General features: G+C 36.6%; 1 protein-coding gene across 3 annotated transcripts in view; it reads right to left on the bottom strand.

The window, feature by feature from the left end:
- Positions 1 to 92: 92 nt before the first annotated feature.
- LOC306883394 (glucocorticoid receptor-like) overlaps positions 93 to 23,577 on the bottom strand; it is a 29,058-nt gene continuing 5,573 nt past the window's right edge. The window contains exons 3-10 of one of the 3 annotated variants that reach the window (XR_013785351.1): positions 9,753 to 9,901; positions 6,366 to 6,482; positions 5,940 to 6,227; positions 5,008 to 5,152; positions 4,104 to 4,234; positions 3,819 to 3,976; positions 2,205 to 2,500; positions 93 to 675 (exon numbers count right to left, since the gene is read on the bottom strand). Coding sequence is in view for 2 of the 3 variants with exons in the window: in XM_079438606.1 (XP_079294732.1) it covers positions 2,348 to 2,500; positions 3,819 to 3,976; positions 4,104 to 4,234; positions 5,008 to 5,152; positions 5,940 to 6,227; positions 6,366 to 6,482; positions 9,753 to 9,901 (1,141 nt within the window). In the remaining variant the exon portion in view is untranslated. Of the gene's footprint in view, positions 2,501 to 3,818; positions 3,977 to 4,103; positions 4,235 to 5,007; positions 5,153 to 5,939; positions 6,228 to 6,365; positions 6,483 to 9,752; positions 9,902 to 23,577 lie in introns of all 3 variants that reach the window. The other 2 variants (XM_079438606.1, XM_079438607.1) reach the window with 2 other exon arrangements.

Here is a 23,577-nt window from a genome sequence, read left to right as displayed (position 1 = left end):
AAAAAAACTAAAAACATGGTATGACCAAAAAAAAAAAAAAAAAATCCAGGTTGTCCCTATACATCAGAATTTCAAACAATGGCATGTTTGATCTGCAAGATTTTAATGAAAAACATTCCACTTTTGTCTTATGATATAATTATACGTTTAATAATATACTTATTTTCTATTAGCATTGATGGTTCCATTAAGAACCTTTAACATCCATGAAACATTTCCATTTCACAAAAAAGACAGCTCACTGAAAGTTCTTCGAGGAACCCAAAACGGTTCCTCAGTGGTGGAGCGTAATTCAAGGCTAGTGATGGAGATGGATCGGTTTGTCGTTCAGAGACAGAAGCCTGTTTTAATGCAGCAGCGGTCTAAATCTTAAGCAGAGGATGATTGTCAACAGTTTTATTTGAGTTATGGGAGCAAAACAAAAGTGATTTCTTCATAAAATACAGGTTGCCTCTGCAACTTATCTTTTAAATATGAAAAGCTGAACATCTTTTAATAATTGATTAGCATATATATATTATCTCACCTCTTTGTTGCCTCCCATAGGAGTTGAGATAATGTCCATTTTGACAACACAGCACGTTCAAACGGCTGATAAGGCAGTCTGTGAGAATTTAAAGCCCACCCCAGCATTGCATCTGATAACATGACAGGCCACTCCTGACACTGTAGGGTCTAAGAGAACATTTTATTAGACGTTGCAAAAAGTTCATGTAAATACATCTGTTTATTTGTATCATATATATCTGTAGGAACGGAAGAGCAAAGTGAAAAGTGCTGCTCAGATTTGAAAATGAGTGTTGATGGCTGAATCTGTATCACACAATGCAATGCTAAGCAGTCTGAAGCTGGAGAGCGTTTATTTGTGTATTAAACAAGATGCTTCCACAGAAGAACTGTAAAATATTCGGATCCTCTCTTGAATATATATATATACCTTTGACAACTGTTAAGACAAGCACAGTTTTAGATTGAAAGCAATACATGTTTGGCACAGAAATAACAGATTGCAACAATACAGAGGAGTAGAAATTCCCAGAGAGTTAAAACCCTGCGCCTGCACCACAGTTTGACTGATTAAACCAACAAACAGGTCAAGGGTAGTTTAATATGGATTAGTCTGGACCTGATCAAAAAAATAAAGAAATTACAAATCTACACTGTCATACAGGATTTAGAGTGCTGCAAATATAAATGACGTGGGCCTGAGTTGATGTTTGGTGTAGCTAAGTGTGATTGTACTGTATCTGACCATTCAAATCATCTGTCTGTATAAATGGTGTAGTTAGTGTAATCTGCATTCATAGTTTTGGTTGTATACTGTGGCATTGCTAAGGAACTAATACGACACATAAAAGCAAAAATTCATGTTTCACATTGCATAATTCCTATATGAATCGACAGGTGAAATTAATAATAAATGGCTTTCTTAGACACAAAGAAACCTTCACGGCAGAACAAACCTAAACCAGCCCCTTAAAAGCATTTAGAAGTAGTGAAAGTGCTTGATTTGCATTTCTAGTAAAAATAATAGACTCATCTCCATGATAAGGATCACTTTTTTTTTTTTGAAGTTCACACTAATGATTATAGAGCTGCCAAAAAAAGAAAAAAAAAGAAAAACAAATGGCCATTTTTAAAATTACAAGTGCAAGTGGGTATAAAAGTACAATCAACTATGGAGAAGAAGTGCCAGATGTCTGGTGCGGACGAGTCAAGAAAAAGGCTAAAATAGGAAAGAAGCTTTAAAAAAAGTAAAAATAAAAAAAGGCACATATTTTCCCTTTTTCTGTATATATATGTAACTCTGTTAATGACATGAGTTGTTTTAAAACAGTGACGATATGTCATACAAAACATATTTCATTTCAAACCAAGCTGAAGCCATTATCTCTGTACATGTTATTGAAATTATTATTTCAAACTGTTATCATCTGAAGTTAAAAACTAGGATACTCTGATTCGGACTATATAATCTGCGTATACTAGACTGTGTAAGTGCTGAATCTGTTCTGAAAATAAGAGACGTATGCAATTCTACATAGTGACCTTGGACAATTAGCTTTCTTCTACTAATAATCGTTGATACTGGGAGTCAAACACCTGTGACGACATATATGGGATAATCTATCCATGAGATTCATAGTTATGTCATTTCAACAGTTCAGCCGTTTGTTAGCTTTTCAGAACCTCTAATTAATTACCCGTCTCTTCGCTGAGTTCTGTGCTGGGTTGCATATAGTCCTCTCTCTCGCACGCCTCCGCCTCCCTCTGCTGTCCCGGTGGAGTGGGAGTGAGGGGACGGGGTGAACGTTTAAGGCATCGAGTCCTGCTGCTGGGAGGAGCTTCACTTCTGGTGAAAGAGCAGCGCTTTGACACTCCCAGCTTTGAATTTTGGTAACTGGTTGCTGATGATCTCCGCCAGCATTTCGGGAAACTCCACGCTGAGGGATTTATTCACAAAGGTGTAGAAACAGAAGTTCAGGAGTCCACCCACCATCTGAAGAGACACAGAGGGGTTAGAGCGTTTGTAATGCACTTTACTTTCAAGTGAATCCCAAGAGTAGGTTAGGCGTGTGTGTGTAAAAAAATAGCCTTGTTTTCATTAAAAGTAGAGGAACTGTTTTGAAACAGAATTACGAAAGTACTGTTCAAAAGCTTGGGGTCAGTGACATTTCTGTTGAAAGAAATCGATTCAAAGTAACTTCAGATTTTTGCATTGTTAGGAAAAGCTATTGTTTAAGATAAATGCTTGTTTGTATGCTATTGTTTCTTTTAAACAGTATTCATCAAATATAAAAAAGCACAAATGTTTTCAACATGGATCATAATCAATCTTGAGCAGCAAATCGGCATATCTGAATGATTTCTGCAGGATCATGTGACAAGCCTGGAGTAATGATGCTGAAAATTCAGCTTTGATCACAGAAATAAATTACATTTTAAAATATTTTACAATAATAAACTGATATTTTAAATTGTAATAATATTTCACGATATTTCTGTATCTTTGATCAAATAAATGTAGCCTTGTTGTGCATAAGAGATTTCTTTCAAAAACATAAAAAATCTTACCGACCCCAAACCTTTAAACTGTTTTCTCTCATCAGATTAACATGCACTGATGAACAGCCTAATAAAATGCACATACAAAAATTGTACCAGTTATGATTTCATGTCTCATGTCTTTAAACTACAATAATAATTTATGCTTCATTCATTGGCCATAAAAAGAGAAAACACAAAAAGAGTTAAAGATGCATTTAATAGTTGGCACCAAAGGCTTCATGGGGAGTGCGCCGACATATGTTGTGCTTTGTGCGAGCCGAGTTCAAGTCCTGGCCCAATGCTGCTTTATCTACAGCGGTTATTAGGGAAACCTCTAGTTCTCCCGCTTTAAAGCGACCTCCTGCTGGCAGAGAATTAATTCGCATTTTCAATAAGTCTGCCTGATTTACGCAGCAAACATATTTTGCTTGTTATAAAAAATAATCTACTCTAGAGGGACTTAGCTGTTGTTATTGATTCTATTTGGATGTCTACCGGAAGTTAAATTAGAGCCACAAAAGCGTGCATGTGCAGTAACGCTTGTTTATGTTGTTGCTGTTGAAACAGTCTGTATACTGCCCCAGTCTATATACTATATAATTGTTGATTGGAGTCTCCCAAGCGTTAGTATGACACACAGTCGCTTCCTATGCACGGCGTTCCTAATCAGTCCATATCATTTAGGATGCGGCCTTAACAGGAGCAGCTCACTAGGATTTGGAGCAGAGCCTGAGTTTTCAAAGAGCATTATTTAGGATAAACTTCATTACGTCGTGCATGGAGTCCAGTAGCTTAGTTAGCTGATAGAATCGTTGCCAGTTCTTGCTGGAGTTCTCCTCTCTCTTCACAATGGCCTTGCCCAGTTCTTTGATGTAAGACATCCGTAGCTCCTCAAACACTGACTGGCTCTTCAAACCATCCTTCGGCACTGACAAAGCACAAAAACACACAAAGGTTTTGACCGATTCTGTAAAATAAAGTAATTTGACATCAAACGATGTCACCTGGATTCTCAGGGAACCCAAAACCGACTAATGGCTTCTAAAGAAGGTCACCTGTGCTCAGGAGCAGAAGGACCTTCATGCACAGGTACTCCTCGTTGGACACTTGCAGTCTCACAAACTCATTGGAGATCTTCAGCATCTGTTCACACTGATCATTCATGTAGGGCAACCTCATCCTCTCTCTGCAGACAGACACACACGACTCTAATTTAGGCTTTTATGGGCAGTTAAAGGAATAGTTTCCCCAAAAACTGAAATTTGCTCATCCTTAGGCCATCTAAGACGGAGATGAATTTGTTTGTTGATTGAAAGAGATTTGGAGGAATTTCGCATTACATCACTCTCTCCTCTGCAGTGAATGGGTGCCGTCAGAATTAAGTCTTATTATGGACTGGTATTTTATTCAGAAGGATTTGTCTTACAAACACACAGCTTTTGGCTTCACAAGATGTTAACTGATGGACTGGAGTGGTGTGGATTATTGTGATGTTTTTATCAGCTGTTTGGACTCTCATTGTGACGGCACCCATTCACTGCAGAAGATCCACTGGTGAGCAAGTGATCTGATGAAATCTTATGAAGAAACAAATTCATCTACATCTTGGATGGCCTGAGGGTGAGTAAATTTCCAACAGACGATAATGTTGTGTTTATGAAGAGAACACTACAGTTTTGTTGTCTACGGCTTCTCATAAAAGCTGGGTGGATTTTGATTGGCTGTCCATGTTTTTATTGTTCATCAGCTAGAAAAATGTATGAACTGAATTGAATCAAATTGAAAAAAAAATTCTGAATGTGATTCCAACGATAGTTGCGGTGTGAAATATTCTTATAGAATTAGAACTATTATTCAACACTTTATAGTTGTTTTCATAATAGTCTCCATGGTGTGAACACATCTTTAAACTGCCAGAGAGATTATTAAAGCAAATGGCCTGTTAAATGAGACACATACTCATTGATGACCAGGTCTGGTGCGAAACACAGCATGTTTCCATTACACTGCTGGTATGACCTCCAACCTAGTCCGAAGGACATGAGGAACAGCCAGGAACATTGCAGGAGGGTCATCTGATCATCCAGGTGAAGGTTCCGGAACCCTAAAAAGTGCAAAACAGAGGTTTTAGTACGTGCTGTGGTTGAAGATTTTCCACACAGCTTTTTAAAGACGTCTCAAGTAGGGATGTACCAATTCACTCAGCTGATTTCACAATATGTTTTTCTCAATTGTTTTTCAAAATCAGATAAGACAAATTATAAATGAGGTGTACTTTCATTATTTCTCTGACAAAATGCTGCCCATTTCTTTGTGAAAGTAAAATATGTAAAATAACAAAACTAAACTGAAATTTTAAAACAAATCCCAAATTAAATAAAATTAATCGCTTCATATAAACACATTAAGGCTTTGTCTGTTCTCTTTCCATTTAAAATAAGAGGCAAAAACTGCATTTTAATCATGATCCAAACAAAGATGTTGCATACACGTTTATTTAAAATTAGACTGTAAAATTTTGTTTGAAATTTAAAGCAAAAACAGAACAGTCTGACTTTAGCTTATTATACTACATAAAACATCAGAATGAAACAAAAACAGATGGGCTGAATGAGATGCAAATTCACTCAGGACAGCAGATGGCGCCTATGGAACAGCAGCAATACTGCATTTCCTTGGTTACTGCTTTAAACAAAGCAGAGCTGTGCTTATAAACACTGATTTGATATGCATTATACAGAGGCAAGATGAAAAGGAAATAGCATCTAAGCTTTTCTAAAGTCAGTTCCCTCAGTGCATTCATATGAACTCCCACTTCCAACTGTATCGCAATTCATTTAACATTTCAACCGACTTGAATCGTCACATACATTTCTATTCTCAAGTTGTACCTGGCAGAGCTTTGGCCCATTTGACCGCAGAGATGACCTGCCGGCCGCCCAGCCTGTTCAGAGTGGTCATGAGGCGGGTGGAGGTGTCAGGTATGGTGCTGTCGTACCCAGCGTAGATGGTGTCCGGCTCGATGGCCTTTAGCAGTGACAGCATGGTGGGCACCACCTGAGGCATGGGTTTGTGCACCAGCGCCTGGATTTCTGGCAGCGGAGGAAGACTGCGCTCTGGAATCGACGGCTGCTGGATTACCTTGCTGGTGGGACGGGCCCCCTTCTTGGTTTTACGGGCTGAGCGGTGAATGAGGAAAATTCACGACAGTCAGTTTTCAAACTTTATGCATTTCCTGTGATTGAATTTATGTTTTCTTATACATCTAAAATGACACGCTGGTGTAATTATGTAACAGGTGGAACATTTTGTGTTACCGTCTAGGTTCATGCCTGCCATGAGGCATTTGCGGTAACGACAGGCAGGGCAGTTCTTCCGGCGGATTTTGTCAATGATGCAATCGTTCCGTCCAGCGCACAAGTAATTGTGTTGCCCTATGAGAATCAAGAATAGTGTGGATTAGACAGGATGTTTCAGGAGTCATGCTGTCAAAGACCATCCTGAACCCCACTGCATTGCTTTTAATTGCCATTTTTTAAATGCAAAGCCATAATTTGTATAGTTCATATATATATGCACTTAAAATACACACTGATTAGCTGTAAAACCTAATTCACGTTATCTGTCTGCATTAGAGTGATATTATCAGAATGCATTTCCTCTGTCAGCCAGATGCATTTCAACATCCACAGAATAAAAAGCTTTTGACCGACAAATGACTCATAGTATGACTCGTCTGAAATAGACATGCAGTGAGAAAGTAAAAACACATGCTGTCTAACTCTACGCAATCAGGTCAAGAGGTAAATAATCACAATCACTCATTTGTCTTGCTCACCTGCATTTTGTGTGAAAAAGAAGCTTGCTTAATTGTATTGAATGTGCACTTAAAGCAATTTTTAAAAGGTATTTGTAGATAATATAATATTAATTAAATAAAAGGCAGCTTAACTGTACTAAGAGTGTTCCATGGCTTTGTTTCTTAACACACTTAAGTACAATTTGCAATACAGTTAAATGAAAATAATTAATGTACCATTTAAATCATTATGTTTTAATATTTTGCCATGCTTTAAAGCACATTTTTCATGTGTTGACAAACATACAGTACTAAAGCACATGTAAAATAGTTAGAATTTTAACTGCAGTGTGTTCATTATTATTCAATTACATTTGAAGTAAATATATTTAATGTATATAATGTATAATATATAACACATATAAATGTATTATTAATACAAGTGTGTAATATATTTTCAATAGAAATTACATTAGAATATATCTTAATTTACCATAAATACACGTCAGCACATTCAGCAGTACATTTTAACCATATTTCAAAGACACTATTCTAAAATTAGGGTCGTTCTGTGTCAAATCAACCAAATTTACTGGCTCAAAGTTCTGATTTTGTCAGTATTTTTTCTGAGGAAAGATAAACATGTATAGTGATGAAAGCCAAAATATTAAAAATCATGGATGTATATTTACTGAGTAATCCACTATTTTTGTAGAGGGCGTTCAAAATGACTATTTTTACCTGAAATTGATATCCAAATCACAAGGGGGTAAAAATGCCTTTAGAAAGATGGCAGCATCATTATGTTTTTTTACACAGAGATTGGTAGGTCTGTTAGTAAAAGCTATTAAGCAATCCCTGTTGCATTACATGCCAATGGTGATCATTCAAAAGTGGGGGAAAAGCACTTTTCAAGTTTTTTCTCCAAAGTTTGCAGGCCTGTGTAACTTAAGAAGTATTAAAGATATCTTAATGCCCTATTAGATATTGGGTCTTAACAAACTTTCCTGTTGGCATCTTGGTCATGGAATTGTACGGTTCGGTTCAAATACTGGGATCTAAATAAACTAGAAATGTGTCTCGTTTCTCTCTATAAAAACAACTGCATAGCACAAACCTGTCTGCAAGCCATAAATATTATTTTTTCCAAAGTTTGCATCCTGTAACTCAAGAAGTATTAAAGATATCCCAGACATTCCCAGAGATATGGGGATCTCAAGAGAGCTGCATGGCCAGATTGTTAAATATTTCCTATTTTCAGCAGATTACTCAGTAAATATGCATTCATGACATTTAATACTTATGAGTTTCTTTCACCCCAAAAAAAAAATGAAAAAATGTATATCAACAATTTGCACCGGGAACCTCTGGTTGAGTTGACACGGAACGACCCACTAAAGTGTTTCAAAAAAGGCAATGCTCAGAAAAATACAGTAAAGGCCACAGATATAAAACAGAATATACAGTGCCCTCCATAAGTATTGGACCAGTAAAGACAAAATTGCTCTGTTGGCTGTGGAGTCCAGACATTTGCAAATATGATTAAAAGATGAATATGAGACAAAACTACAGAATGTTACATTTTATTATTAGCCGTTTCAACACATACATGTTTTACCAAATAAAAAGAACAGCACTTTTAGAGTTCATCCATTCATTGATGTGAGCGTAAGTATTGGGACAGTTGAATATAAGGCAGATATAAAAGATTAAAAGCTATTATTTAGTTGCAGATCCCTTGCACACAATCACAGCAGTGAGTCTGTGACCCATAGACATCACCAGACTCTTGGTCTCATCCTTTGAAATGCTTTTCTCAGTCTTTAATGCAGCCAATTCCAATTGTTGCTTGTTTTGGGGAGTTTCTGCCTTTACTCTCCTCTCCAGCTGGTGAAATTCATGTTCAATCAGATTTAAATCTGGAGATTGAGTTGGGCAATCTATAAACTCCTTGACTGAACTGGCAGGGTGTACTGGGTCATTGTCCTGATGCAATATGAAGCACTTCCCAATGAATCTGGTGGCATTTTCATGAATATTGGTAGGCAAGATGGTTTTGTACCCTTCCAAATTCATTCTGCTACTGTCATCATACATTAAGTCATCAGTAAAGTTGAGAGGGCCTGCTCCAGAGACAGCCATACATGCCCATGCCATCACACCACCTCCAGCATGCTTTACAGATGAGGCTGTATGCTTGGGATCATTGCAGTTCCCTTTTTTTCTCCACATTGTTGCTTTCCCATCACTTAGATAAAGGTTCATCTTTGTCTCATCGGTCCATAAACACAGTTCCAAAACTCTTCTGGCTCACCTTTGTGCTTTTTTGCAAACTCTAATCTTGCCTTTCTATTTTTGGTGCTGGTCAGAGGTTTGCATCTAGCTGTGTAGCATCTGTAATTCTGTGTCAAAGTCTTCTGAGGACAGTAGATTGTCAGAGCATCACCCCAGCTTTCTGGAAGTTGTTGCTGATTTTACAGACATGTCTTTTAGGATTCATTTTCACAGCTTTTATGATTTGTCTGTCATCAACTACTGTTGTTTTCTCAGCCGATCATGTCGTTGTTGGTTGCTGGTGGTTTCCAAACTCTTGATTTCTTCATGCCCTTTGTTTTTGCTAGAGCTCTAACTGACTTCCTCTTTTCTTTTAGCATCCAAATTGCTTGCTTTTCTTTATGCTCACATCAGATAGAGGGATGAAACTCCAAAAGTGCTGAACTTCTTAGCTGGTAAAACATCTTTGTGTTGAATCACCCAATAATAAACTGTGACATTCTGTAGTTTTGTCTCATATTTATCTTTTAATCATATTTGTAAATGTCTTGACTCCACAGCCAACAGAGCAATTTTGTCTTTACTGTTCCAATACTTATGGAGGGCACTGTAGGTGTCAAGACTTCCTCACCTTCAACTGCTCTCTTAAAGAAGACTTTACAGCTTCCACAGGTGAGGACTCCATAATGGCAGCCTGAAGCTTCATCGGAGCACACAAGACAGCTCTTGTGTGTGCCAGACTTCCCAGCAGCTGAGGAGGTGGCAGTGCTGTCTTCAGGTCTGAAAACACACAAAACAAAGGAATATTAATGAATGGGAATAATTAATTAATATTGTTCAGCAGGAAAGGCAAACTAACCCTCAGCACACATTCCATTATATATGTTTACTAACATAGTAAAATAAGTAATGCAATGATTACACATCATGAGGATGCTAGACTGGCCACCAGGGGGCGACGGCTGAATGTAGCCTAAACGTTTAGCACTGCTCCACCTCCACACTGAGCCACAACGCCTACACATGCATTCAGCGTGAGAGAAAGACTATGAGTAGAAAATACGAGTAGGGCTTCACAGTGTAGTAGATACATGCAAATCCATCAAGTGAAGCAGAGCAAAAAGGAGGAGAGGACAGTTGCATATCCTCTTCAGACCGCATGCACGTGTTTCCCTCTATTAACAGATAACAATGCCAAACAAACAGCTGTGCTATCAATAGGATTTCTGGCCTAAATTTTAAAGTCAGTGTGTGGAGAAAACAATACAGGCTATATGTGCATGGAAACAGCTATGATTCAACTGGTAGAGATTTTTCTGTATCATTGGTACAAAAGTAAATCCATTTGCATGACTATCAGCAGTCAGGACTGCTTTACTACATGCGAGGGAAGCAAAGAAACGTGGAGTGACATGAAAATACAGAGTGAGACGTGTTGCAAACAAGTCTAAACATGTCAGGTCTTGTTAGGCATAAAATGAACATCACAGTTTGCAAGATAAAATTGATTTGCATTTAATATTAGTTTCATCTAGTGTTTTGACTCACGTTACGAAATGTGAAGTTGTTTTTGCTCAGATGCCTGATTTATTGCTTTCTTATCAATGCTCTTATCTTTTGGTTTGCGTCCATCAAGTTCCAAATAAATAATTAAATGAGATGCCTGTCATTTGTGTTATTTTTATTGATAAGAGTAGACATCCTACATGGTTACGCAATGTATAAAAGTACACGCTCATCATCACATGTATTTTATTGCTCTTTTAAACAAAAACAACAAATATATATTTTTTTTATTAAGACCTGTAAAAGAAGCAACTTGTGCATGCACGCATGAAGTTTTAATAGCATCATGTCATACCTTGCAAGATCAACCTGATCTCGATCACCTACAGAACATTTTAATAATAGTTTTAGTCATAAGTGTCTGTTCCAAGGCTTTTCAACTGTTGGCCCGAAGGCCAAATGTGGCCCTGAGATTACAAGAGCCCTGCTCTATCAAGTGAGCGAACAATATGCATCAGAAAACATTAGAAAACTGCAACTAGGGCTAGGTGATATGGACAAAAAAATGATCACGATAATTCTTTTCATATCAGTCGATATCGATAATTATCAAGATAAATGGCAAATCTTTATTTCTTTCACGTTTAAAGCCAGATGTTTGCTCCAAAATGAAAGCTGTGGAAACCAGACATGTTCCAATGAGTGACAATATTTCAAATCAAGAAACGGGTTTGTGTTGCCCGTTAATATTAATAACAATATTACTTTTTTTTGTCTCTTAAAAATGCATATTTGATAGTAGTAGTAGCTTGAGTTAGGATGTAGATGCAATTTTTTTGTTCATTATCAAAATCAGTAACATCTGTAAAAATTGTAGCAACCTCAAAAAATTGAGTTTTCTCCCATAGCAGCATACATTTAAATCATGATAAATACAGTTAAAACCACACCTCAATACCATGGTAAAAATAGAACTATATATCGTTTTTAAGTATTTGCGAGCCTGCAGTTATCCCTACTTAAGACTGTTTTTCTGCCATGTTTAACACAAAGACTCTAGAGCAGAGAAAGGCTAGTATGGCAATATCACTTCATAGAGTTGCGTTCATAGAGCATTTTATTATTATACGACAGTCAGAACCGCATATAGCCGAACTGACTGTACATTGTCAGGATTCACAACCGCATTCAAAGCTGCGCTGAATGAACAGAGCAGCACAGGACATCGAGTTGCCTATATAATCATGACGGGTTTAATTCACCCACAGAGACGGAGAAATGATGGGTGCGATCGCGATCGAGGCCAAACGCGCTCCCTGCACTCGCTAACAAAGCCTTTTAAGTCGTTGTTAGTTGCTTAACTGTGTGTTGGATTGGACAAGCCTCGACTGGGCTCCTTTATTTAAAAAACTGTGTCAACTGTGATAAAACTTCCCAGTGTTATGACGCCATTTTTGATTCTGTCGCTCTAGTGTCCTGAATGCGGTTGTGACTTCATACAGATATGTATTCAAGCAGATGTTTTAATCTGCTGAATAAATAAAACATTTCAAGTCTCTCACCTGTAAGCAACTGCTGTCAGTCCCTAACAGTAACTGTGAATGCAGCCATAATGTGCATTTCTATTGATTGTATCACTGCCCTGTTAATCTTTCCTTCCTTCCTTCTTTCTTGTTATTGTTATTTCTTCCTTGCTTCCTTTCCTTTCTTTTTTTATTTTTTATTAATTATTTAATGCTATTATTTTTATTTTTCTTATTTATTTATTATTTTCTTTCATTTTTAATTTTATTAATTATTTATTGTTATCATTTCTCTTTTTCTCTCCCTTTTCTTGTTATTATTTTTCTTTTTTGTTGTTATTTATTTTTGTAAAGTATTAATTATGAGAAAACGTTAGAATAAAATATTAAGATTAATAGCAGAAGTTACTGTTATTTATTGATAGTTTAAAGAATTAATCAACTGATAAGAAAATCATACATAGATTAATTGAAAAATAATCGATAGATTAGTCGACAATAAATATTTCCTTAACCGCCGTTTTCTCACAGCTGGCATTTCTGATTTGTGTTTATTTTGTTATTGAGAGGACAGCATATTACATACTCATCTAAACGCCACTCTCAGCTTCGTCAGGATGTTCGCCAACAATAAAGCATATATTGAAAAACAATAATGTCAGTATGTCAGGGCCACATAGCATCGTTTATGGTTGATAGTTTTGTAAAACTTCCCCACACTGGTTTGTCTCCATTTGCGTGTCGTCTTCTATTGGTTTGTAGCCCAGGAGGGCTTAATTGCAGTCTTGCTCCACAGCGCTACTGCAGGCCCTTACATTAGATCATATGAGATCAAACTACTATTAGAATTGATGTTGTTGATAATGTCAACAAATCGTTTCAGTCCTAGAAGCTACATTAGATTGCTGCAGAAAAAAAAAAAACACTAATATTTATAAAAGATATGACATGTTGATTAAATCTTATGAGGTCATTTTTTTTAAATGAGACATGCATGGATGAATAGTTGACAATGTGATCTGGAATGCATTTAGAAAACAGATAAAGTGAATTTTCTTTTCATGCCAACTTTAAATAGAAATCAGCCCAACCCTGCAATGACGTATTTTGCTATTTTGATTTTGAAAACGAAGAGAGGGTGGCTAAAATCCTACCCTCTCCATCTTCTGTTTACTTATTTATAGACTGCATTTGATGGCCACAAAAGCACGTGACTTCCTCCACATTACATATCCATCTGCTAGTGATGTATCGATCCCAACAGTCCCTTGTATCTATTGATCACACTCACAGTGGGCTGAAAATCTCACGTTCGGTTTGGTTACAGGGCAGCATTTTAGTTGTCAGATGCTAGATTAGTCTATTTGTTGTAATAGATTCATTATACCTTTAATAACACATAATGATGTTTTTCAGAAGGTTGTGGGTTTTAATCTATTTGACAGAAATGCCTAATTTGTGGCTGAAGTCTTCAGTCTCCCAGGATCGGAGAGCAAAAGCAGCAATAGAAAAAGGAAATAGCACCTACCCAGAAGAGAAACACATGAAAACTGAAAGAGGAAGTTGAGCATGCCATCGCTGCGTCTGCTATTTTTTTAAAAGCATTGCCATAATACACTGCCTCATGAATCAGACAGTAAGTACAAACACACTGCATTTTAAACAACAACTCTTAAAATAAAAATAGTAATTGTTCCATGAATATATAATCGCAATACGAGAAGCTCGTTCTTTCTATTTTGCACAGATGACTCATGTTTGTAAAAAAAACAAAAAAAGACAATATGGGTCACATTTATTTTGCAACCGGTCTAACCACACTGGTTTGCTCAACCCGAAGTACAGTTACATTATCTGCATTCTTCTCAATGGAAACGTCACTGGGTTCAGACAGTAATCAAGTGCACCACGAGGAAATTATCCGAAGCCATTTTACAAATTTTCCTTGGTAAAACGATAACAATTGTTCAATATAATGTTCACGCTCTAGAAGGACTTACTGTAGTAATACTAACTGCAGTATGGTATTGTGTCAGGAATGTGGGATATTCATATTAAACTTTATTATATGATTAATTTAGACGCATTAAATGTATTGAAGTAATGAAATATAATCAGTTTACTTATGATTAAGCAATAGCATTGTATGTGCATTTAAAATTTATTTAGACTACTGTTTTTTATAAAATGACCTACCATACCATACTTGTGTTACTGTTTTTGATAATCAACAAATTTACATCTGCATCCTAACTCAAGCTACTGTCAAATGTGAATTAAGATATTTTTTTTAATATATATTATTAATATTGCAGCCTGCACTGCAATCTGTCCTGAAGATACACATCATCAAACTAAGTCAACACAAGCCGACCCTAATATCACTCATTAGAACATGCAAAATCAAAGAAATACATTGTTCAATTAATTTATTTTGTTAAGCAAAAATGACTGGAAATGTGTAAAGAATTGAACGTGTTTGTCATGGTTTGACCATAAAGACCAGTTTAAAACCACAATTAACAGTATGGTTTCTACAACTTTCACTTAGGAGCAAAAATCTGACTATAAACTTGAAATAAATACAGATTTTAAATGTGTTAATTATCGATATTGACTGATATTATGATAATTTTTTGGCCATATTGCCCAGCTCTAACGTACTTTATTTGTTCATTATACTTTGGTTTGTCCTTCATAGACTGCTTCATTTACTATGATGGAGGTGTTACGTTTTGTCGCGCCGCCGGCCTGCAGCGTATAGACACAGGGTACTCTCCATTCGACCCTGCTGCGATGCAGAAGAGAAACTAGGTCAAACCAATGGCACTCAGAGCGTTTCAGTCGGCTTGATCACTGTGTGCTAAAGTACTTATAACACAGAGGTGATTTACATCCATTATCCACTTCTGCTGACTGGCAAGATTTCTGCTCTACAGGAACCGAACCGAGACGGTGAGAGAGTGAGTGAGTCAGAGAGAAGGAAATAACAGAGAGAGAGAGAGCACAAGACAGAGAGAGACTGCCCTGTTTAATGGCTGTAGTTAAACCCAGGTTGGCTTCCAGTGTAGAAGTCTGGGAAGTTGGTTTTTGGTAACAGAAAACAGTCAAAGCTGTTACTATATTGTATTTTTAGCACAGTTGGAATGTTGTGTTGATTAACTTTTTAATTACTAATAGGGATGGGTACCGAAACCCGGTATTAAATCGGTCTCGGGGCTAAATTATGAAAGACTGGAGTACCGATAAGCTCTGACATTATCGGTTCTGCTATCGGTACAGGAGAAATTAAGAACACACACATACATTTATTGTTGCTATATATACACTTTATCTCGCCAGCTGTTTTTATGTGCAATAATATTCAAACATTTGTCTATGATGCATTTTTGCTGTTTGCAATTCAGAAGCGAGATCGTGCTCGCGTGGAGGAGCTTCAGCACGCGCAACATGAAAGCCCTGTGTAATTATGATAGAGAACCAACTATTCAAACATCTGCTTACGCTTTATGCCTGTGGCTGTTATATTAAGGTAAGTTTATTTTTATTTCGATTTTGGCTTCTAAGGATTATAGCCGCGTTTCTTCTAGCACAACTTTCCCTTCACAGTAGCGCGCATTCGTTCCTCCGTAACCAAAACTTAACGTCAGAATCAGCTCAATCGGTGATTGTTGTAAAATGCCGTCTTTACTGTCGCTAAATTGCGGGACGTTTGATAATAAAACGTTGAAAGTACAATCTGCACAAGAGACGCTGTTCCCCCAGGCTGAAATGTGTGTGCGTGCACGCTCCAAAACGGACAAGCAAAGTACACTTTGAGCTTCGGGCGCATCCAAACGATCAAATACACACAAATGTGTCAAAATGCCCGACTACGAGAGTATTCACTTAAACACAGTTTATGTCTTAAGTGGACGAGAAAGTTGGGAGAAAATCCGGTGTGTGTCAGTATATTATCTTAAAGTAACAGACAAAATGCAAAGAGAAAATCGGCCAGAGCTCTCAATCTGAATAACGTTATAGCTTTAATAAGCATTAATCTATCAATACATACAGTGAAAACTATGCAATGTTCATTTACATTTGATTACTTTTAGATTTCTTTTGTAGCTATTACTTACCTGAACATTAATATTAGTAGACCTTCATGGAAAAATTAAATCACTGTTTATTTCATTTGTATATTTGTTTTATTGTATTTGTCATTTTGTTTTACTTTGTTTTTTTGTTCATGTTCTTACTGTATCTTATCTTATGTATATAAAACACTAAAAATGCCTGCACACTGGTGCATTTAAAAATTAATGTTTTATATTCATTTAATTAAAAATGTATTTTACATTTCAGAATATAAAGCAATGTTAATTCAGCTCCTAATCTGTCATATATATATGTAAAACAAAAAGTACCGATAAGAATACCGTTAAAGTACCGGATTGATAAGCAGTATCGGTAAGAGTAGTAATACCGTTAAAACTGTGGGCGATATGGAACAAATATCATATCACAATTTTTTTAAAGAAATATCACGATTCACGATTTTATCACGATTCTTTGTCATGTTGGTTTTACAAGTTGTCTGAGCATTACAGCCAAACTAGAAAGATAAAGCCTGTCAAGGTAACAAAAAATAAATAAAGAACAAGACATGGCAGATATTTAGGCCAAAGTGGGCGAAGATAAAAATCTGTCATTATTTTATTTTTCTTATTAAAAAATAAGAATAAAGATACACATTACAAATACACATAATATACAAATAAAACAAACAGTGCTTTATTTTCAGGTACAATAGGTGTATTTAGCAATGAAATTGAATGAACGAGTATAAAAATAAAACACTACATAAACTGATTCCTAAAGCAACTTTATTCAAGTTTTTCAGTCAAGAATAGTGAGTGATTTTTCTCTTTGCGTTTGTTGTTTTGTTAACATTAAATGAATAGTTCCCCCAAAAATAAATATTCTGTCATCTGTCTGTCAATTCTGTCATAATGTTGTATTTTTATACCATCATTTACTCAAAAGTTGTTTTAAACCTGAATGAGTTTCTTTCTTCTGCTGAACATAAATGCTATTTTGAAGAAGGTGGAAAACCAAACAGTTGCTGGTCCTCAGTGACTTCCATAGGATTTTTCTTTCCTGCTATCAAAGTCAATGTAGACCAGAAACTGTTTGGTTACCCTCATTCTTCAAAATATCTTATTTTGGGTTCAGCACAAGAAATTAATAGAGGTTTTGGGACAACATGTGAGTGAGTAAATAATGACAGAAATTACATTTTAGGGTGAACTATCCCTTTAATGACAGTCGACAGCATGTTTAGTGTTCTGTCCCTTTAAGACCTGCACGCATCTAATATACAGACATGCATCCGTTTCTCTCTCAACTATTTACTTTCATTTTAGAGATAACCAACTCAGTCTGTATGTAAACCTTGTGTGTTTTGACAGTATTAGCGCAAAAGATAAGTTAGTTGAGTAATCAGGCGCTGTTAGACAGGCTTTTTAGTGCGAATTAAACATTTAACCAGCAAGGCTTGTGTGCAAATAATGTACTTTTGGGATCGCGAATAAGTGCAGTGTTCTGTCTGAGTAACTCTCCTGCTGTATGTCGTGTTGTACAGTATATAGAGACGGAGGCGCCAGAACTGTATTTGACATAATGTGTGCTGTAGCACGATACTACAATATTTCTTCAAAAGCAGATCGTGGAGACATTTTTATCGTCCACGCTCAAAAATCGTCATATCGCACACCTCTAGTTAAAACCTTAACGATACCCATCCCTACTAATACAGTTATATACCTCATAAGAAAGGAAAATAAACAGCATTGATTTATGCATTATGTTTTTTTAATGTTAAAGGAGAAACCATTGACCAGTATTAAAAATACCGTACATCTTATTAAAGGTTTAATTAATGTAATACAGCTAAACTAAAAAGACATTCAACCACCATTTATTTCAGTACAAATTACAAAGCTCTATTATTTAAAAAATAGAATTTGGATTAAATGTTTAATTTCCTTTATTGGCTTTGTCCATATATGGAGAATAAAAACATAACCCATTTCATCAAAAACATAATTCAATTTAAAATACTTGCTTTCGATCTGAATATATATTAAACTGTAATTTATTTCTGTGATCAAATCTGAATTTTCAGCATCGTTACTCCAGCATTCAGTGTCACATGATCCTTCAGAAATCATTCTGAAATGTTGATTTGCTGATTTTATCAATGTTGAACACAGTTGTGCTGCTTCATATTTTAAGGAAACCAATTTTTCTTTCATGAACACAAATTTCTTTTTTTTTTATCTTTCACAAACCTAATACCTTAAACCTTATATATACATACATTTTGAAATATTTAACATTATCAGTCATATTATTAAAAAGGAATTTATTACAATCACTCAACTGAAACTAAACACAATCAATGCTGTGGGTAAAAAACAGTCTGTAAAATACAGACTGTGTTATTTTCTAATGGCATCTGGAGCGTCTCTATGTTTGGCATCTGGAAGGGAGTCTCTATGTTCAGCTACAAGTGTCATCCAAGCAAACTGCGTTTGGCAAATAGAAGTAAAAGCAACTGTGTGTTTGCATTGTAGTAATATAGAGCTGCCTTTCAACTTTAAATGAATGCAGTCTGTTTTTGTATAAACCGTATTTACAGTGTTTGCAGACGAGAGCGTGACAGTCTCCATACATTTCAAAGATCAGCCTCGGGCTTTTTTTTCTTTTTCAGAACCTATATTTTCACTCGTCAAAAGGTCCTCATTGTGGGACTGGTTATGCAGAGTTAAAAATATTCTGTGGGTGTGTGCTGGAGGGAGGAGAGGAGAGAGAGAGAGAAAACAAGCTACTTATTCATAGCTGCCTAAGAGCTGTCCATGTTGACTCATATAAAAGCCAAACTGAGCAAAGTTTCAGGAAGAATTTCTGAGTCACTACATATCAAAAGGGTTTGGCTCAATTAGATCCTCATTCATGATGGAGAGAGTCATAGGAGAAGAGATAGAAAAACAATTTAAAAAAACACCATGAAACAAAAGGGGTGTGAACCGATTTATGTTTGCGTGAGAAAAGAGGCGCCACTGACCATGTTTGCCACATAGCGTGCACACGACAGAGAGAGAGAGACGAGCAAACAAAGAGCGCGAGAGAGAGACAGCTCCTGTCTAAGCTAGCTGCAAGCCACTAAATGTCACACAGGTTGGGACGCAGCGCAAACAACCCTGACTCCCACTCAAAACCTGCAGACCACAAAGGTCTGATAATTGAGCCCACGTGTAAATTAAAGATGAAACCTCTCGTGTTTCACCATCTGTTCCTGCTCTCTGTGACTGAACCACGAACTGACTGTTTTCTATCCAGAACCACTAGCTATTTAGATGATTTTACGGTGCACTTTCAAGCTATTGCTACGTTTTTCATCTGACTACTACTAGGGCTGAACGATATATCGTTATCGTATCTATATCGAGATATGAACTTTCAAGATATTACTATCGAAAAAAGCAACGATATAGACGATATAGATTTCCCCTCTCCGCGCTCGCCCCGCCCTGCATACAACTCTGGCAGTCACACAATGAACATCAGTTTTACGAGTGCCCTTGAATGCACCGCTGAGGTCCCTATTCGACCGCAAACTTGTATGGTATAACTCTGGAAATTCAGACACACAGAGAATCAGCTGTTCATCGATTTTGAGTTCGGCGCTTGTTTGGATGCCCCGTTTCTATTGGCCGCGCGGGGAAACGTCACAGAGCGCAGCGGCAAAAGTTGAACTATTTTGAACTTTGACCGCGGCGCGCGCGCAAGCTCGCCGCTGGTGCGCTCCGCTGCGCGTGCGCTTTGGTCGGCACAACTAACCGCCCTCGCGCAGCGCAAGCCATTGAAATGAATGGGTTTCATAGCGCAGCGCAGCGCATGCCGCGTCCTGTGTGAAAGGGCCTTGAAAGGGCCTTTACGCCGTACGAGTAGACGTCCACCAGTGAGTTCTTAAAAATAAAACTACACTTTCCAAATTTTTTTGTATTATGATGTTTTTATTTTTCTGAGAAATGCTTGGTTTTCACCGAATCCGTAGTCATATCGTATCGTATCGATATCGAGATATCTGGCATGAAAATCGAGATATGAAATTTTGTCCATATCGTTCAGCCCTAACTACTACCCTAGTTTAGAGTCCAGATGAAACAGCATCTATTTAAATTCCATGTGACAAATATTTGATTGAAACAGGGTGCAGAATTAAATAAAAATGGTTTTATCCATCGGGAATTGCTTGGATTGTGAAAAAGTGAGTGTTACCAAAAAGGGAGCCAGATGCAGAACGTGGAGGCTGAAGGTCAAGATCACCCCTGAGAGCATCTCAATGGGCCTCATTTATCAATCTAACGTAGAAACGAGCGCAGATCCGTGCGCACAAATCAGCTTACGACAGATCTCACGTGTGTGAAACATTCGTATGCCGCCAATCCCATCGTACGTTGATAAATGTGGCGGCTGAAAACAATCGTCATTTGAATATTACGCCCCTAAAAACAACCCGTTTTCGAAGCCTCGCCCCTAGAGTTTACGACACGGAGAAACATTACTTCCTTTTTTGGCCGGGTTATCTAATGAAAGAGAAATTGATCTTACTCCAAAAACACCCTTTAACCTTATAATTGCAAACAATGGCATTCATTTAAATGTATATTAAATACCAGTAAATATAATGAAACATTTATAAAATTATAAACACTATATAGATTATTTAGTTCTCCTTAATCCACAGCAAACCCTTTAAATTTAACGGTATTACAAAACAAAAAATGAGTAGCTATAAAATTTTATATGAAACTATGAAGTAAAACACAAATGAGGTTATAGTGGCATTCATTATAAACAGAATACAACGTCAAGCTAAAATGAATTAATTAAAGCGAAACTAAACGGCACTGGACTCACAAGCCTCTCTCATTCAACATCCAAATGTTTCCATTTTTGCCATGTAACATTTGGTTGCTAAACTATTATCTATGATGTAAACAAGGCTTTGTACTTCACTTGAGTTCCAATATCCACATAAAACATCACTCTTCACATGCGCAATAAATGTTTGTTTCAGCGCTGAACGCTGATTTTACAGGACCTTGTAAATTGTGCAATGTAACATTTATGTTTGGTTGACTGCATTTTAGTCAAGTTAGTAACGCTGAAATGTTGTGTGTGCGCGTGAGGCACCTGCGTGATCACCAATCAGTTAAATAATAAATAAAAAAAGTTATAGAAAACAAATAAAATGCATTAAGTGTGTCTATACTTGTCGCACTGTTTTTGTCTTTTGTTAAAGGATTAGTTCACTTTTAAAAAAAACTTTTGCTGATAATTTACTCGCCCCCATGTCATCCAAGATGTCCATGTCTTTCTTTCTTCAGTCGAAAAGAAATTAAGGTTTTTGATGAAAACATTTCTCAATATAATGGACTTCATTGGGACCCAAACGGTTCAAGGTCCAAATGACAGTTTCAGTGCAGCTTCAAAGGGCTTTAAACGATACCAGACGATGAATAAGGGTCTTATCTAGCGAAACGATCGGTCATTTCAAAAATAAATTAAAAAGTTTAAGTTTTATAAGCACAAATGCTCGCCTTGCTCTGTTCTGTGATGCGCGTTCATGATGTCACGTAATACGCAATGACGTTGAAAAGGTCACGGTTGACTTAGGCGGAAGTACCGAGTCAGTGTTTACAAATGTGCGGAAGGAGGACCATATACACATATTCAAATGTCTTTGTGTCAGTTTATCGTTTAAAATGCCCATTTCATGTGCGTATCCTGGGTGTTTTAATATTAAAAAGCCTACTGACTCGGTACTTCCACCTAAGTCAACCGTGACCTTTTCATCGTCATTGCGTATTACGTGACGTCACAAACGTCGATGACGATGAGATACGACGATGTGTGATTTCTCACGGTCTGTTGTTTATGCTGCTATTTGTGCATAAAGCTAAAGCCCTGAAAGGAAAAATAAAAGCTTTGTTTGTTGATTTAGGAAAATAATCTAAATGAACAAAATGCTGTCGTTATACAATTCTCCGAAATTCTCTATGCTGCACGCAGGTTCTGGCTAACTCAAAAACTAGCGTACATGAGCTCAGACCTGACGTGAGATTTGATCGTAGCCACCGCTCACGTCCATATTGATAAATTCCAAGTTTTGCGAAGAAACGACGCAAGCCCAAATTCCGGTCGTACGTTCGTTTCGTAAATGAGGCCCAATGTCTCTTATTGGTTATTTTACAAAGCTAGTTATTTGCTATTTTTGATGTCCAATCTTGCTCCAGGAGAGCTAATCAAGGTCTTTAGGATCACTAGAAACAAGCAGGTGCGTTGGAGCTCCAGTTGTGAAAGTGGAGCCGGTGTTATTTATATACTACTACAGAATTTATTAATATTTAGCAGATGCTTACAATTTTAATTTTTCATTTTAAGATTAGTTTAAGTTTTAGTAATTTTGTTATGTGCTTTTGTCATTTGTATTAGTGTTTTGGCGAATTCCGGTCCTGGAGAGCCCTGCAGAGTTCAGCTCCAACCCTAATTAAAACTCACCTGCGCGTAGCTTTCTAATAACCCTTCGAACCTTGATTAGCTTGTTGAGGTGTGCTTGATTAGGGTTGAAGCAAAACTCTGCAGGGCTGCCGCTCTCCAGGACCGATGTTCGCCACCCCTGGTGTATATATTTCTATTTAGCTTTCATTTATTTTCATTTCAGATTTTAAGTAATTTTATTTCTATTAATTTTGTTTAATTTCTATTTATCTTTCATTTATTTTTATTTCAGCTTTAGTTTCAGTAATTTTAGTGCTTAAACTTATTTTATTTCAGTTATCATCAAGGCTGGGTAACCCTAACTTGCACACATTTGTTTTAGTTTTTTTTTTTTAAAGTGCATGTTTAAGGTTAAGTTTAAATGTATATTTTATTTCAGCTTTATTTCAATTAATGAAAATTATTTTTAGAAGTTTTAGTTTCAGCTAACAATAACAACACTGGATTGGACACTTCTGTAACCACGCATTAACGTTATCTTCCATTAAAATACTAAATACTCTAAACTATTGCCAAGATTTTGGAATGGCTTCTTTAAATAAAATAAGTCTAAAAACAATGCCTAAATAGTAGGGATGTAACGATACTAAAATCTCAAGATATGGCAATTTTGTGATATTACTAATGGCGCAATACTAATAAATATCCACGATAAAATATTTATTGCGATATTAAAAAAAAAAAAGACAACTGAAGATTTGGAAAAAAAAATAAACATGTACATTTTAAAGTTAAATTATTCTATCTAATGAACCTTGAGAGTTCAAAATTAAGAGCCTCGACCCCATGTTCTTAAACAGAATAAGGCACGCA

Source organism: Barbus barbus (assembly GCF_936440315.1).
Source record: "Barbus barbus genome assembly, chromosome: 17".
Classification (NCBI taxonomy): domain Eukaryota; kingdom Metazoa; phylum Chordata; class Actinopteri; order Cypriniformes; family Cyprinidae; genus Barbus; species Barbus barbus.
Note: the sequence above shows the minus strand (reverse complement) of the source record. Positions and strands in the feature narration are given on the sequence as shown.